General features: G+C 40.3%; 1 protein-coding gene across 1 annotated transcript; it reads left to right on the top strand.

Annotated features, from left to right (window-relative positions):
• Window positions 1-11,203: 11,203 nt before the first annotated feature.
• Window positions 11,204-15,490, top strand: LOC310997349 (V-set and immunoglobulin domain-containing protein 1-like; the record flags this gene model as incomplete). The annotated part of the gene is made up of 7 exons (XM_083987024.1): window positions 11,204-11,246; window positions 11,347-11,507; window positions 12,352-12,559; window positions 14,712-14,867; window positions 14,964-15,080; window positions 15,177-15,321; window positions 15,394-15,490. 7 exons carry the CDS (start codon window positions 11,204-11,206, stop codon window positions 15,488-15,490), a joined length of 927 nt encoding a protein of 308 aa, XP_083843150.1.
• Window positions 15,491-16,104: the final 614 nt, after the last annotated feature.

A 16,104-nucleotide genomic window follows, 5' to 3' on the forward strand; every position in this document is an offset into this window, starting at 1 on the left:
GTCTTCTTTTGATTTGATTACAAAACATTGCGCGTTTATGAGAATATACCTCCTTTCATACCCTATTTCCTGAATAAAGACGCAAAGTGACTCCTGCTGACAAGTGTAATATTTGCCCCTTTTTCAATTCAGGAACTAATGAACAGTATTTTTGTTTCTTTTTTTCTATTTTACATATTTGGCAAATACAAAATGATATTCAGTAGTACAGATTGGAAAATTGTAGCACTGTGGTCTGTTTGGGGCAGTTTTTAGTTTTCTCAGAAGGACAGATGCAGGTGAAACTTTTTGTGGAGACTTTTTGTCCTGGTTGAGGACATGATAGGCCTACTATATATGGCAAAACATTTGGATTTTTTTTTTTTTGCCTGATCCACTTGGGGCTTGTTTATGCGGCAAAGGTGAAGAGAACGGCCTCTGTGCTGCAAAACAGTAATGATCCAGTAATGTATTTGAAATAATATTTTTCACATACACATTCAATCATGAGGGAAAAAGAAGTGGTGTCCAAAACCAGCTCATTGATTTTATAGATTTTAAGCGGGAGGTGGTTTAGAGGCCAATGGATGCAACCTCTGTCCCAGTTTTGAGCCAACCGTGATTAAAAGCACAAATTGTGGTGTGAATAATTCAATCAAAAGTCAAAACTCAGGATTATTAAGGCACTCAGATTCAGTATCAAATGGGATTGCGGGAGTCATGTTTGTGGAGCACAAAAACCTCACCTTTCGCTAACTGCTGTATACTGCGGTATACTGTATATGAGTGTGTCCTGTCTCTATGGAGATTGCATGTTCGGCCTGTGTCTGTGTGGATGTCCCCTGGCTGCTCCAGTTTCCTTCCACAGTCCTAAGACATGCAAGTCAGGTCCACTGGAGACGCTAAATTGCCTGTAGGTGTGAATGTGAGTGCGAATGTGCCTGTCTATGTGTGTGTTAGCTACTGTATGTAATAGACCGGCAACATGTGCATGCCTCACACCCAGTGCATTCTGGGATGGATTCCAGCCCCCAGCTTAACAGAGTGAGCAGTTTGGAAAATGAATGAATGCAAGACTCTTTAATTATATGTGAATATCAGTGCACTTGTTATTTATATGGTCAAGAAAAAAATAGTGAATGAGTCTTTAACCAAACTCAACACATGGTGGTGTGTTGTTAATTGTGCATTGATGGCTTTAAAGAGTCATCAGTTCCTCGCTTCATTAACGATTTTTGAGCAGTGACATCCCCAGACACTAATGCTTCACTGTCACCACGAGCAGGACCTGAGGCCTCGTGTGTAAATGGTGCGCATGCATACAAATGACACATGCAGCTCAGTGTGCCACATATAGGATTTGCAGCAGTAAAAGAAACAAGGCAAGCATGCGGGTGCACAGTCTACACACATCATGAACACGGTGATTTGGGGGAAGATTCGGGTGAGGGTGATGGTAATGCATAATTTACCGGTGTTATTGCAGTGCAAAGTTCAAATGAGTTTTATAATGGCCACTTATTGTATGGAAATATCACCAGAGACCAAGGCATGAGAGATAAATCTGCAATTGTGTTTCATTCCCTGGCTTGTTAGCCTAGAAATCCTGATGCACAAAAAACCCATACTGATTAATGCAATACAAATATAGACTAGAATCCCTTTGAGCTAAATGTTAACATCAATGTGCTCATATGACAATGTTAGCATGATGATGTTCAGCAGGTGTAATAGTCACCATCTTAGTTGACCATGTTAGCATGCTATCATTAGCTACCTAAAACAAAGTGCAGTTGAGACTGACGGGGGTCATTTAGTCATGAATAAAATAATTGGTCAAGTGAAAGTTTTGGCCTGCTGATGGTAAAATTTATGAGGGTACATACATCTACAACTGGAAACCAGGCCAATCAGCCAGCTCATGTTTATTCACTCTCACAGATTGATAAGCCCCCACCCCTGCCTACTGTATTTTTAAGGAGAAGTTTCACTTGTTACAGAAGGAAAAGCCGGCGCACATCACAAATGACGGATGAGTTACTGATGCCTTTGCGCAGTAAAAGTGCTCCAGTGCACCATGACAGTGTGACAGAGCCGGCCGACCCTGAAACTAAAGCAGCTAAATGGACTCCAGCCATCATTCATTTTATTATTCACACCTGTACTGCTGCTGCTGCTGTGACAAGTTAAAACATCCTCAGTTAAAAGCCTGTTGGAGGGTGAATAACGTTCAGTGTATTGTGTTAAACTCAGGTGTGGGCACCAGACAGTGTTTGGTGCAACTTTATGCATTTGTTGAGTGGTGCAGTGGTGCGGTTAGTGTGGTTTGAATCTACAGTATGACCTCTCTATGTAGGTTGGGTCAATTAGAGACAAGTTAGCTGTAGGTGTGACTGTGAGCATGAATGATCATTTGTCTCCATGTGATTGACCCTTTGGTCAAAAAAGAGCACGTGGGTCGATGTCCTGTATTGAATGAGCATGGGATGCAATTTGTACCTGTACCTGTAAGTCATCTCCTCAATACCGTAACATTGAACCAAACCAGTTACAGCTGCAAGTGTTTTGGAGAAGTTTATCAATGAGCAGTAGATAGATGAGCTCTGTGTGTTGTGAGAAAATGTCATTGTGTTGTTCAGACTTCATCCGAACTGCAGCATCTTGTGTTCAAGTCCAACCTGTGGTCCCATGTTTTTGTCTCTTCCTGACTTTATTCTAAAACTAATTGTGAATCAGTGTTAGGTTTCATTTTTGGTATCCTTGATATTTTATTAATTTTTGGTTATAAGCACATGAAAAACTGTGTGTTGGCATTTTGAATTCTCAAAACATCTTGGCCTCCCCCCAGGTGGGTGTATCCCTTATTATCACACACTTATTATCAGTGTGTGACATTTACAACAACACAACATGATGCAAAATATTTATATTATTTCTTTTTTTTTTTATTATGGACACACACACATCAGGGACACGGTCTTATTCTGCAGAAACGTAACATGTAATTTTAATGTCCGAATCACAGAAATCTCAGATTTCCATCATGATGCAGAAACATTAAATATTAACACACAGACATCTATTGTATGCGCACTGAAGATGATAGAGGCCATCCTGAACAACTCGGATCATCCACCTCATAACACCTTGATGGACCAAAAAAAAAGAGGCAGTGATGGACGACTTCTCTCTCTTTGTTGCAGGACGGAGAGATATACAGTAGAAGATCCTTTGTACCTACAGCCATCAGGCATTTAATTATTCCGCAAATGGCCAGACAAATGAATTTCCCTTTAGAGATTAATAAAGTAATGCATATAGTATTGTATTATATCGGATCTTTGTATTTATGCTTCTTCTTCCCTTTCATACAGCCCCTTTCAAAATAAAATATTGCTCTTTTATTTTACCCTGGACAATTTACATGATATACACCTGATATCAGAGCAAGGAAAGAACATTTTGTTCTTCCAGTGCAGTCAGGACAGTTAGTTACAGTTCAGTAACTCACTCTCATAATATTAGGACAGTCCTTTAGGAAAATTATGACTTTTTCTTGAAATGTTATTTCTTTTTTCCTCTCAAAATTAGACCTCATAATATTATGACTTTACCCTCAAAATTTCAGATTTTTAGTTTTTCCTCAACGTGGGTTTGATATAACCCAAAATATATATGTTTTAAAAGATTGTCCTCATCTGGGGTTATCTTAATCTAGTTTACTTGATACATATAACTCGGCCTAGCGTCAGCCGCAGCGAGTCAACTGGACCTGAAGTTTTGATTTAAAACTGGAGAGACCTTCATCCATAGCCTGGAGAACCGAGAGTGGCAGAGCATCCATGACAGGATGGTTGAACTGGTAAGTCTTTCTAGGTCTAAACTCATTTTCTTCAATCTCAATAAATCTATCAATCACAAGTCAATTACTGTCACTTTTGCTGTTGATACATACTGTATAGGCCTACTGATTTGCATCTTTTTTCTGCCTCTTCTCTGCAGGTGAATCAGACTCACCAGAGGACCAGTTCAGAGACTCTGACTCTGAGAGCACATACAAATATTTTTGAAATCACTGCAGACACCCCGATGCAACCATTGAAGTGTATACCACCTCTCAACCATTGGTCAGGGAAGATGTAGTGAAACAGCTGAACCAGGGTCTGCATGCACTGGCTGCTGAGAGACAGGACACCACAGAGGCCGAAGGAGGGTCAGAGGTCACATCTGCTGCCACAATGGTGTTGACATCAGCAGGCAAGAGACTGGCCGATGTAAAAGAGAAAGCAGCTGAATTGTAAATATTCAAAGAAAGAAAGACCCTTGGGTTAAGCTGCTATAGTGGCTGTAGGCCTAACCTTTTTGATGCAAAACAGCATCTTAGCAACCATTAAAATAATAGCTGCAGCCTACCCCATACTTGTTTTCCCCCACATCCCCTTTTTTCTGCTCCATATCAGTTCTTTTTTGAGACATAGCTGTTTTACTATAAATAATGCACAGGGGCAAGTATAGACAGCAGCAGCATTAAGAGAGTGAAGAATTGTTCTTTAAATGTCCAGTATATAGCCTACAGTATGTTCAAATGTACTGTAGCCTACATACGTATAGTCAGAGATCTGAACCTAAAATGAACTTAAAAACCTGAGGTCAGGATTGTTCCTCAACTTAAATTATTTGGTGGCCATATTTGTTCTATAATGAAAGCAAACAATAGTAGCCTACAATTGGCAAAGTAATATAAAACAATTTAAATGATTACACCTAATTGTTACTGTAACAAATAGTTTAGTTTAAAAAATAACACAGTATCCCCATGCATCCTGGATACAATGGCATGTAATGTATGTATGTAGGAAAACCTTATGTTGACCGGCGCCTACAATTACTCTTTCTCTTGAGCTTCATTAATACCAGAAATTAACACATATTAACAGGACTGATTTGAGGTCAGAGGTCAATTATTGATTCCATGGGATGACAAAGGTCTCACACATAACCCGGGGGATGTAAACATGTGGACAGAATCAATGCCAGACCGAGGTGAAAAGGTCACAAAAAGTTGCTTGTTGGGAATACGAGCTTACTGCTTCATCACTGACAGAGGAACTGGAAAACAAACTGCATCTGACCTGATGGGGTTGTAGCTTAAATCATATTTAATAGAGCGATTGATACGTTTTTACTTCTGCTACATGGCTAATGTTACTGTTAACAGCTGTTTACTTGCTTGTTTAGGGGAGACATTGATTTCAGCAACACATTTTTATTTCTAGGCATCAAGTGACGCAACGGTGAGATGAGGGACACACGTGTCACACAGGCTAGGCTACAGTGAGTTTGCTCTAACATGGCCGCCAAAATGAAAACCGACATGTTCTGCAGCCGTCCAGCTCACACCATGCACCCAGTGTGTAACTCTTCTTAGTGCCTTCTCCAGGTATTTCCCTCTAACTGATGTTAGCGTGCTAATCCGAGTCCATCTCTTCACTTAGCTACCTATAGCAGCTATTTTTAGCTCTAAATCTGCCCCAAGCGCTGCTCAGAGAATGTATAGTATAACCTCTTGTGTTGTCAATGCAATGTCAAGGGATGGTCCCCATCACCTGCTCCCAGTGGCAGAGAAAACTTACAGATAGCCCCTTTAATGGATCCTGGAAAAAAAAAATCCTGTTAGAAACCCAGGGGATGAAATGGATTGGTTTGTTTTTACTGGAAATGGATTGTGGGTTGTTCTTATGTGTTGCTTGTAGCAACAAAATAAAAATCACTTAGGTTCAATATTATGTTTTAACCTGAATTGAGCTGCTTCCCCATTCTGGGCCCATGGCTGCTTTGATTTTGGCCTCTGAGCTCACGTTTATTTATTTTAATGTGACCCCACATCATTTCCCTTGTCTGTAAACTGTAAGAACAAGAGCTGTATCCTCAACCTTCATGTGTGTTTGAATCCTTAGTGCTGTGGTTGTTGTTGTGTATACTTCCTATATTTCATCATGCTTAGCCTGCTCTCGTCGCTGTGTCCTGCGTAATGAGTCTCTCCTCATGTGTCCTCCCTCAGATACAGGGCAGATTTAATGCACGGGTTTGTCTCTCCTAATTGATTTCTTTTAATTTACTCTCAGTCGCCTCCACCAGCCACTTCGACAGTTGATTACGCCGCTAAGTGAGTTCACCTTGAGCAGAGCTGAGGTATATAAATAATATGTCACACATGTCCAATGTATTGCATCAAGATCGAATAATATCCATCACAGGACAAAAACATGTAGGTTCATCCTCCGTCCCCTTCCGTTTCTCATGGAAAAAAGATGGAGTGAACTGTCTCTGCAGGTTCACTGTTGTTGAATTTGCCTGTGTTTTCATTTTTCTTTCCACGGTTTGGCTCTCACTGCACTGGAGTGCATAGCTCTGTTAAGAAGATGGATACAGAGCCGGTGAAGTAGCTCAGCAAAATTTGCCCTCCATTTCCGTGTTCTATTGTCAGCACTCCATATAAAAACATAAAATATTGAAAGGGTGCATTAACATGGGTCAGAAATTGATGGCTGTTCTTCTGTGGAAAAAAAAAAAAGTGGTCAAAAAGCTGCTGCTTTGGCTTCGAGGTTGTGAACACCTGCTTGTGCTTTCTGTCATGTACATTACTGAGTGTAACTAAAGCACTGAGGCTGACATGCAGCATTTATGGGATGTGAATGGAACATTTATTCTTATGCTAATTATATGACAATAAAAGGTCAGTACTGGCGGATGTCATGATTGCCACGCTCATGCAAAACTTAAAATCACCCCAGTATTTCAAGCAACATGTCAGACTTTACTGCACAAAAATCAAGGCTTTGCATGCCACTGATTCAGGGAACAGATACATTGGAGCTGTGTTTTCCTGGGCTTGCTGGGTAGATAATGTCCACTTAAGTCATCAATTATTCAGTCAATAAACAGTTACCATATGTCTGTCTGCGGTTTACCCCCAAACAAGAATCTCAAATCCTTTAAGCATCATCTTTGACATGATAAAATGTCAAGCCATGCTTCTCCTGGGGCGCGGTGCGTCCATCCATTTTCGCTTTACAGGATGTTCATCTGCGTTGCCATGGAGTTCTTGTTTGGGGGTTTGAAAAGAGAGTGAAGAGACGAAGAAGAGTGGAAACATAATGTGTCTAATAAAATATTAAGACACATCTCTTTTGTGCAATGTGACCACGGCTGAACCACTAAATCCCCCCACCACCACCCTACCACCACCCCCCAGGGTCAACATTTAGAAAATCCTAGGGTACAGTAAAGAGGAGAGTGTTGGTGCAGCAGCTAAAGATGAGGTTTTAGTTACATACATGTACCAGAGAAAATGTGAACACTGCATATTGTTTGATGAATGTAAGAAGGTGTGTACACATGCCACCAGTGTTAAAGTCAATTTTCACTATTAATTGATAGTATATGGCTAACATAGGCTGTGTTTGAACTTGTTAATGCCCTCCGACATTTGCATAAGCCCATGAAATGAATACAAATCAATGCACAAGATCTCATTTTAAGTCACGGAAATGTCTCTCCAGTATTTTATATTAGACGTAGAGAGAAAGCACTGTGAGAATCACTTTAAATCACTACTTTGGGGGTATTGTACATGGAAAGTATATTCTTTCTCTGAGCCAAGTAAGGAGAGGAAGATTGTGCAAAAGTCAAACACATAAAACTGTATTTTTCTGGTAAATCTCAGCCTGCGTTTATTTTGGCACCTTACCTGGACTAAAGTCAGTCACTGGAGGACAGATTTTAGGTGATCAAAAACACCATTAAGACAAAGTGGATATGGGAACATAATGTGTTGAGGAAGCGTAACACTTCTCTGTGCCAATCCAGGTCAACTATGTATGTTCCTTTTAATTTACTGCCGGCACTTTATGAAGCTTAAACCTGAAATGCAACACTGGCAGGCTGCTGATGCAAACTTATATATTTCCTCTGCCCTTTGTTCCTGTTCCTCTCTCCAGAGTTTTTGATGGGTCACCTTCTGCAACGACAGATTCGGAATTTCAGAAATGACAAAATTATCAGATGTTGTCTCTGAGTGCCAGTGACGCTTTTTTTTTTAGAGCTTATTTGTGCAATTGTGTCAATCTTGGTGAAAGCACAGTTTCATGCTTGTATTTGATGCCAATGTGAGATGATAGTTCAGTGTCACTGCGTTTGGCTTTTAGTGCCAAGAGAAAAAAAAAATGCAATGCAAAGGAGACCTTTGCTTCTGTGCCAGTCAGCTGACGTTGTTTGTGGTGGTGTGTTCTTGTTCTCTTGTTCTCGCATATGATTTGGTTTCGTACCATCAGTATTTTTTTTAAGTGGAAGCCTATGGTTGCTTGGTAGCTGCAGGGACAGTAAGTGAAGTCATGCTAAATGTCTGGCCTATATTTTTTTTTCCAAGGCGGTTGGAAGATGGAGGAGAGGGGGTCGGGAGGGAGGGAGGGAGGGAGGCCTGCTGAAGCCGGACTGTGGCGCTCTCGGCTCTGTTGCCATCGTTGGCCTCAAGCACTCGTCAGCACACAGCTTATACACACACACACACACACACACATACACACAAAAACACTCACCATCCAACAGCCTGGCCTGTCATCTGCTGGCTGAGCCCTGAACTGCACCGCTGCTTTCTTCCACAGCAACAGCATTTTCAGTATCTCAACTAAACCGTACTGCCTCCAAATACGCCCAGTAAATAAATTGCTAAAATTGCCACATTCATCAGTTCATAAATACTTGATAACATGTTGTGGGAGTCACATAAAAAACTATCTGCAGGCAGGTCTGTCAAATAGGAAGGAGAATATACCACTGTACTCATTCTGATTCACACCTCCTGGCGGTCTGCTGGCAGGGAAAAACAGGTCGTAGTGGGTGGATGAATTAGTCCGTGTGGAGGCATTACACTGAAACCTGCTGGAGGTTTGAGCAGGTCACAGCTCCACGCCCAGCAGCCTTCATATTTCGCTGTGTGAGACGGCTCTTCAGGTTTGTGCATGCTGAAGGGCCGACACGTCATTGGTCCTCCACTCACACTCAGAGTAATAACTGAAGAGCCATTAATGTGATTGGAATATAATTAAGAGTAAGTGTAACATGCTGAGAAGTGATTTAGTATCTAATGAATAATGTAGATTATTTATTATTATAGAAATTCATGGTTTGTGTATTTGCTGGTTGGTCTGAGACTGAAACATCTTAACATGCATTAGATGATGGACGTTCATGATCCCCAGAGGATGAATCCCACTTATTTTGATGATATCTTGAATTTATATTTTTGTTTTATTGTGACACATTTCCAATACTTTATGACCAAATACCTGCAAAACTGTATTAACAATTTCATACTGTGTTTTGTGCTGTTAAGCAAACGCTATAGCATGTTAAGACATTAAACTATGGCGATGAACATGATGAATTATACCTGATCATGAGCATATTAACATTACTGTCTCTCATTAGCATTTAGCTCAGCACACCACAGTGCCTAAGTGCAGCCTTTACAGAGCTAGAATTTTAATATCTTCCACTTACATGCACATGGTTTCACTCACATCTCTTTTGACAAAACATGTTTTCATGCTCTGTTATTTTGAGATGGCAAAATGTAACAATGCAGACAGAAAAAGAAAAGTAACAACCCCCAAAAGACAAACATGCGCTGGCTGATTTTTATAAAGAAGTCTCACAACAGTTCATTCACAAAGAGTTTTGCCTGCAAACAGGATGAAACACTCTCATGGGCTCGGTGTCTTTTTCTTTATATATTTTTGGAATAAGACACTGAAATAGATCTATATATCAATATACTGTTTCAAGATAAAAAGTGTGAACTGCCCTGATCAGGAAATAGAAATTGAGCCATGAAAGAGTGGAGCATATTTCTTGATCTGACGAACAACAGATTTATGTCAGAATAAATAGTTCTCCTTTACAAATGGTGAATAATTGTTTGCATTATTCATGATTTTATTTATTCTCTTTAGTTTTCCCATTTGGACTTGGACTATGGAGTCATAAGAATATATAGTCCCTTCAATCACCCCCCACCTCATCTTACTTATTTACTCACACTGGCAACTTCATTCGTCACCAACGTCTCTCAGTCTCTCATGTTGATCACTCAGCCATGACTCATCCTGTTGACTGCATTTATTTTAAGTCTTTGGCCCTTTGTTGTTTCCCTGTACAGTTCTGTCCACAGCTGCCAACACATGTTGTTTTGTTCAGACAAAGTCTAAAGACACTGAGATCTCCTCACTTCCTCACCTATCACGTAAGTGTCTTCAGGATAATGAGCTCTACAGGCCTGCACTCCTCACATTACCCACCCCCTCCCTCGCTCGCCCCTCCAGTCATCCCTGATCAACATTTTTCACATTGTTAATCACTTATGTCAGCTTCTGGTAATTATAGACAATTAATCATGTGTGATTCACTGTCTCCCTCCGTCAGCATTGTGCTCTCCGCTGTGCGAAGGGAGACGACAAAGGTGAAACTGCCTTTATTAAGTACGCAGCACCAGGGAGTGAACTCCCCGGTGATAAGCAGCATGTTGCGGTGCTTTGGCTTACACCTCCTTGTGGCGAGCGATAAAGGCCAGGTGGAGATTAAATTACATTAATTTCTTTGCCAGGAGCCCTGACCCAGAATGACTTACAAGACGACAGAGGATGGAGTGATGAGCTGTAGTGAATCTACTGCCAAAGCACTGAAAAATGAATTAACCATCAGTGTCACAGCACCCCGTGGTCCTAACCTGCCATAAAAAGTCAGCAACCTGAAACACACACAAAAGGCAGCACAGGCTATAACTTCATTTCCTATATGTTAAAATGTAAATTGTATGACTAAATAAAAATTAATTGTATCAGCTGCATGAAATTATTCATACATACATATACACTGAAAATAAACAGGCGGGTCTAATCTGCCTCCACCCAAAATTATCATTGGTCTAATGGATAGATTTTGAATAACAACAGCGTTTTCACACCCACTCTGGCAAACATGGGTATGCAAACAATGTGTTATCAACATGTACAGTATCAGCCAGTCCATTACCAAGCATACTGTAACCTTGCCTTTCATACTTAAAAGTTTTTTGTCCTCTTCCCAGCTCTGCACACCAGACTCAGAGTAGGTTAGAGTTCAGTTCATAAGAAGCTCTGTGAGTTTGCTCCTACATTTTGTGAAGATGTACTCCATGTTTCATTTGTTGGTGCTTTCAAGCATAATAGGTAACTAAATTTCTGTTTATTCTTCCTTTTGGAGATTTTGATTTTTTTTTTTTAAATGTTTGGCTGTGGATTAAATTTGATGAATTTTGTTGTTTTACAGGATGCGTTGAACTCATCACGGTCACGACGCCACAGAAATATGTGAATGTTACAAAGGGTGGAACCGTCAAACTCCAGTGCATGTTTGCGACGATTCCGGAGACCACCAGTCTCACCATCCAGTGGGATTTTGTTCCATCATCCTCCTTGGAGCCAGAGCAGGTAGATAGATGCACACTGTGCTGCTCAGATCATGATTATGCCCAGTGTGTGTATATTTATCATCTTTGAAGCATGCTTGACTACAGCATCAGGCTTCCGACAGTCCACTTGGTCAGAGTGTTTGTATAAATGACTGCAAGTCTCATTTTGTGTTATTTACAGTACACATAGAGGACCAAATTTGGTATGTGATGGTTTTTTTGTTTGTTGAAATGCAACAGTGCAGCTGGATTTTTACCGGATGGGATCTCGTCAGAGAAACTTAAAATGCTGGAGGATTTTCAAAGTTTAATTAAGTTACTTTTAGTGCAAAGTTTGAAGGTTTTCTAAGAACACACACACTTTGTGCTCATGCACTGTTCTTCACAAGGAGACACACCTCATTCAGGCAACAAAGAAGTCAGATAAGGTCTGGTTTCTAATTAATTCAACAATATGAGTAGTGACTAACACTCAAAGTTAACAATGTTACCAACCACTGGACATAATTCAGCTAAAAACATTCATTGAGACTTTTATATTATTTTCAAAAACTAATATATAACTTCTTAAATTTTCTATTTTGATTGATGGTAAGGAACAAGTTTTACTGAGCTTACATACTGAGTTAATACTGACTTGACTTGAAATCACTGAACTCTGGATCTGCATTTCTGTAAACTGCATCGACATGATTTTACCATGTTGATTGTTGCATCAGAGATTTTATTTTCTTCAAATGAAAAGCAGTCATGTCTCCTAAACAAACCATCTGTGTGACTATAGAATTAACAAAGCAGAGAAATCAATAACTTGTAAAGTATCACCATTACCATGTCTGATTTTCTTACTTGTTTGCTTCCAGGTGTATTACTATCAATCAGGAAAGGATGTAATTCCCGACCCTTACACGGGCAGGATTCAGCCTCCTTCTTCTCCGAGTACGACCAGAAACGCCTCAATAATAATCAGCAACATGCAACCAGCAGATGCCGGAGTCTACACTTGTGAGGTTCACAACTTCCCCGATGTGGACGGACAGTCTCAGGTCAATATTGTGGTGAATGTTCTTGGTAAGTTACACAGTCTTTCATGAGAAGTGAATGGTCTTAAATGACGCGTGTGCATCCACACAGTCTCAACAGGAGGTCAGACAAGGCAGAATATTCAGAATCGCCGTGAGCCTGCACAGTGGCCGTTAGGGGATTTCAGAGCCCTTGACCACATCTTATCAGCTGAATATTTGCTTTAACTGAAAGCAGAAGTTTTTGTGTGAGCGTTCTTCTCTAAATGTCTGGGTGTAGTCCAGAAACATGAGCAGAGAATAAGTGAAAGTCAACAAGACCTAATCAAAAAACGTCCGGCTGGTGCTACAGCCATTTCTCCCCTGATCATCAGGGTGTGGCTACCTGAGGAGGGAGCGCCAAAACACACAGTCAATACATTTCAACCCATAGTATTTAGCTCACTCATTCATTTTCATATAATCTTGATGAAAGAGAGGAGTTATATTTGTCTGTGTTAGCTACTCCTTGACTTTTGAGTATCTTTTTAACTAAACAGTCTGAATTACAGCAGCAACATTTCACTGAAGAATAGGCCACCTCATATCCAGTAATGTGTAATGTGCTCTTTCCACATCCAAGATCTCTGTATCTATTATCAGTGCAGTAACATTAACAAATTTATTAAAGTAGTTTCCCTGAATAGTTGATTTGGGAATTATATTCAGTTTGAATCCTCTCATTCACTGAGTTACCAGGACAACCTTGCAGGCCTCGGTATCCTCACTAGTTTCCATGGTTACTGTAGCAGTCTCCTCATTGTCAGTGTTGGAAATTAGAGTAGGACTGTGACTGCATCCTTGTACTGCATACAGAATATATATCAGTAGCTGCTGCATGCTAACCACACGTCTTGTATTTCCTAAGCTGGTTCTTTATGGAAATGTTTGCAGGTTAGTTTCAGTGAATGTGACACACAGACTCCAGTCCCTGAATGAATATTTATGGCTGTTCTGATGCTGATTATCCCTCAATCAAAGATGATTTTCATCCTCACAAAATGTCACACTGGATTATGTTAATATTCAAATGAGTGTGAGTGAGCTGTCCATCATAAATTACAAATATGTGTAAACTTTACCCTCTGCAGCATGTTGTGTATTCCCAGTGAGAACTGTTATAGTGTGAACACATACATGAAAAAGAGATCAAAGACGTAAAAACAGCACAATCAATATAGTGAAGGCTGATGATCTGGAGGCAGACTCCATGAAATATGAGTATAGATTCAGTCTCACCACAGGAACAGAGAGGCCACACCCAACGCACTTCCTGCCTCACGATGACTAATGGAAAGATACGTGACGTCCTGTTTGTTTAACAATAAGCAAAGGATTTCATTTCCACACATTCAAATCCACCATATTTCCTCTGTTACAAGGCACACAGATTACGCACAGGTTTTTTTTTTACTTTGATGTGACTTTTTTAACCTGTTTTGAATAAACAAAATATCCTGATACACTGAAGAAATCTAATAGTAATCTAATAATGACATTAGCATTTGTGATCACTGCTACATCCAGGTGAGTTATTGAGATATAGGAATCACTCTGATGTACTAGTCATCGGACAGATAAACAGAAGTAAAGATCCACTGGCAGCAGGAACAACCACCGTCTATCACCAGTCACACTGCTTGACATGAATACAAATTTGTCTAACAGAACCCGAGCTACCTCACTTAGATAAAAAAAAAAAAAAAACAGCTCTATCTCAACCAGTAAAATCCTGCCAAAACATCTTCTGACTGATGCAATAACATCACATTTTCTTTACTTTGAATACAGTTAAGTAAAGTGTTTCTCACACCACCACCTAATGACAGTGGTTATTCGCTGACATTAAGAATACAAAACAGCTGGTAACCACTTGTATTTTATAACTGGGCTTATATCTACACAGCATACAGTAGTGTCTACATTTTCAATTAGACTCTGATGAGACTTGTGTTGCCCCAGTCAGACACTGATTCTATTACTGAACCTCTGAGCAGAGCCGATCAATTCAGTTCAAAGCTCTCGCTGGAGTGAGTTGAGAAATGTCATTGATTTCCACTAAGTGCACACACGTGTGTCATAATAATGTGGAGTAGATTTGAAAGACTAAATATATAAAGTGCCATAATAAACCCTCACATCTGCCCTCTGCTGTGTGCCAGAGAGGCCGTCCACTCCTTACTGCTCCGTCCACGGTGATGTTGAATCGGGTCACCGGGTGACTTTGACCTGCCACAGTGAGGAGGGAAGTCCTAAACCAAAGTACACTTGGATCAGACTGGACCAGACCAAGACCAGGAGGCCTGTGCTGGGAAGAAGTGAGTACTGTGTGAGAACGTTTGTGATGTAGCTACTGGTCAATTCTAGCACATTTCTTTCCATCTCTAAACACACATGTGCTCTTGTTTCATCAGCAACCACAACTGGAATACTGGAAATCAGAAACATATCCCAGTTTGAGTTTGGGGAGTACATGTGCAACGCTACCAATGTGGTTGGCTTTTCAACCTGCACTGTAGATCTGAGTCCTGGTATGAAGACGTATTTTTATTTGTTTCTTTTTGGGAATGTCATTGAGAAATATGAAAATCCACTGATATACAAAAAAACAACTACTTATGCCACAGAAGTGGGAGATGGAGTGATTGCCGGTGCAGTGATTGGCGCGCTGCTCGGGTGTGTCCTCATCGTCCTGGTCGTGTGGTTCATCGCTCACACCATGAAGAAGCACAAATACAAAGCAGTGAGAGCAGCAGAGGCCAACGAGATGAGGTGAGACTGCAGCTTGTTGATTTTCTTTGTGCGATTCAGAGGTGTAACGTCAACTCTCCCTCTGTCCAGTAGGAGGAGCTCTGCCCCAGCACAGGGAGCCACAGACAGCGTTCCCGTGGCAACCACAGGCAGCCACCTCCATGCTGAGGAAGATGAGCCAAATGCCTAAAATAAAGGGGCCTGTTGATAACAACTGGGGCAATAATATCTCTAATTTCAATATCAGCATGTTCAATTCAACATTCTCAATTATGCTGAAGCTCATACATTCATGTTTGATGTTACTTTTGGTGTCCTTACCATGAGTTCAGTCTTTTATAGCTTTTTGTTTCATTTACCAAACTGTTTTTTGTTGGAGTGCAGATGTAGATCTTCCTCGTATGGTGCAGAAAAAGAAAAGCTTTTTTTTTCAGCATGTAATCCGTAGTTTTACATGTTTTTACCGTTGTCGTATTGCATGTTGATGACTTATAAAATACAACAGGCTAAGGCTCGTATTGTAATTCTTATTTGAGTTTATTATAAAACAGATATGACAATGACAGAGTCTGCATCACTATCATGAGTTGATCACCGCATCACAACTATGCAACCAACTCATTGGGTGCTTTTATATTTTATGGTTACCTTTTTTTTTTTTAATGAGTGATGCATTATTAGATTTGAACCCAATCAAGAAACAGCAACAACTCTGTGCATATACACTCACAGATTCTGATTAAATAAAATATTCTTTTTTTGTGTGAGTCATTGTGTCATGGAAAAACAAGCAATATTTGATAA

The sequence above is a fragment of the Trachurus trachurus genome, assembly GCF_905171665.1.
Source record: "Trachurus trachurus genome assembly, chromosome: 14".
NCBI classification, from domain to species: Eukaryota; Metazoa; Chordata; class Actinopteri; order Carangiformes; family Carangidae; genus Trachurus; species Trachurus trachurus.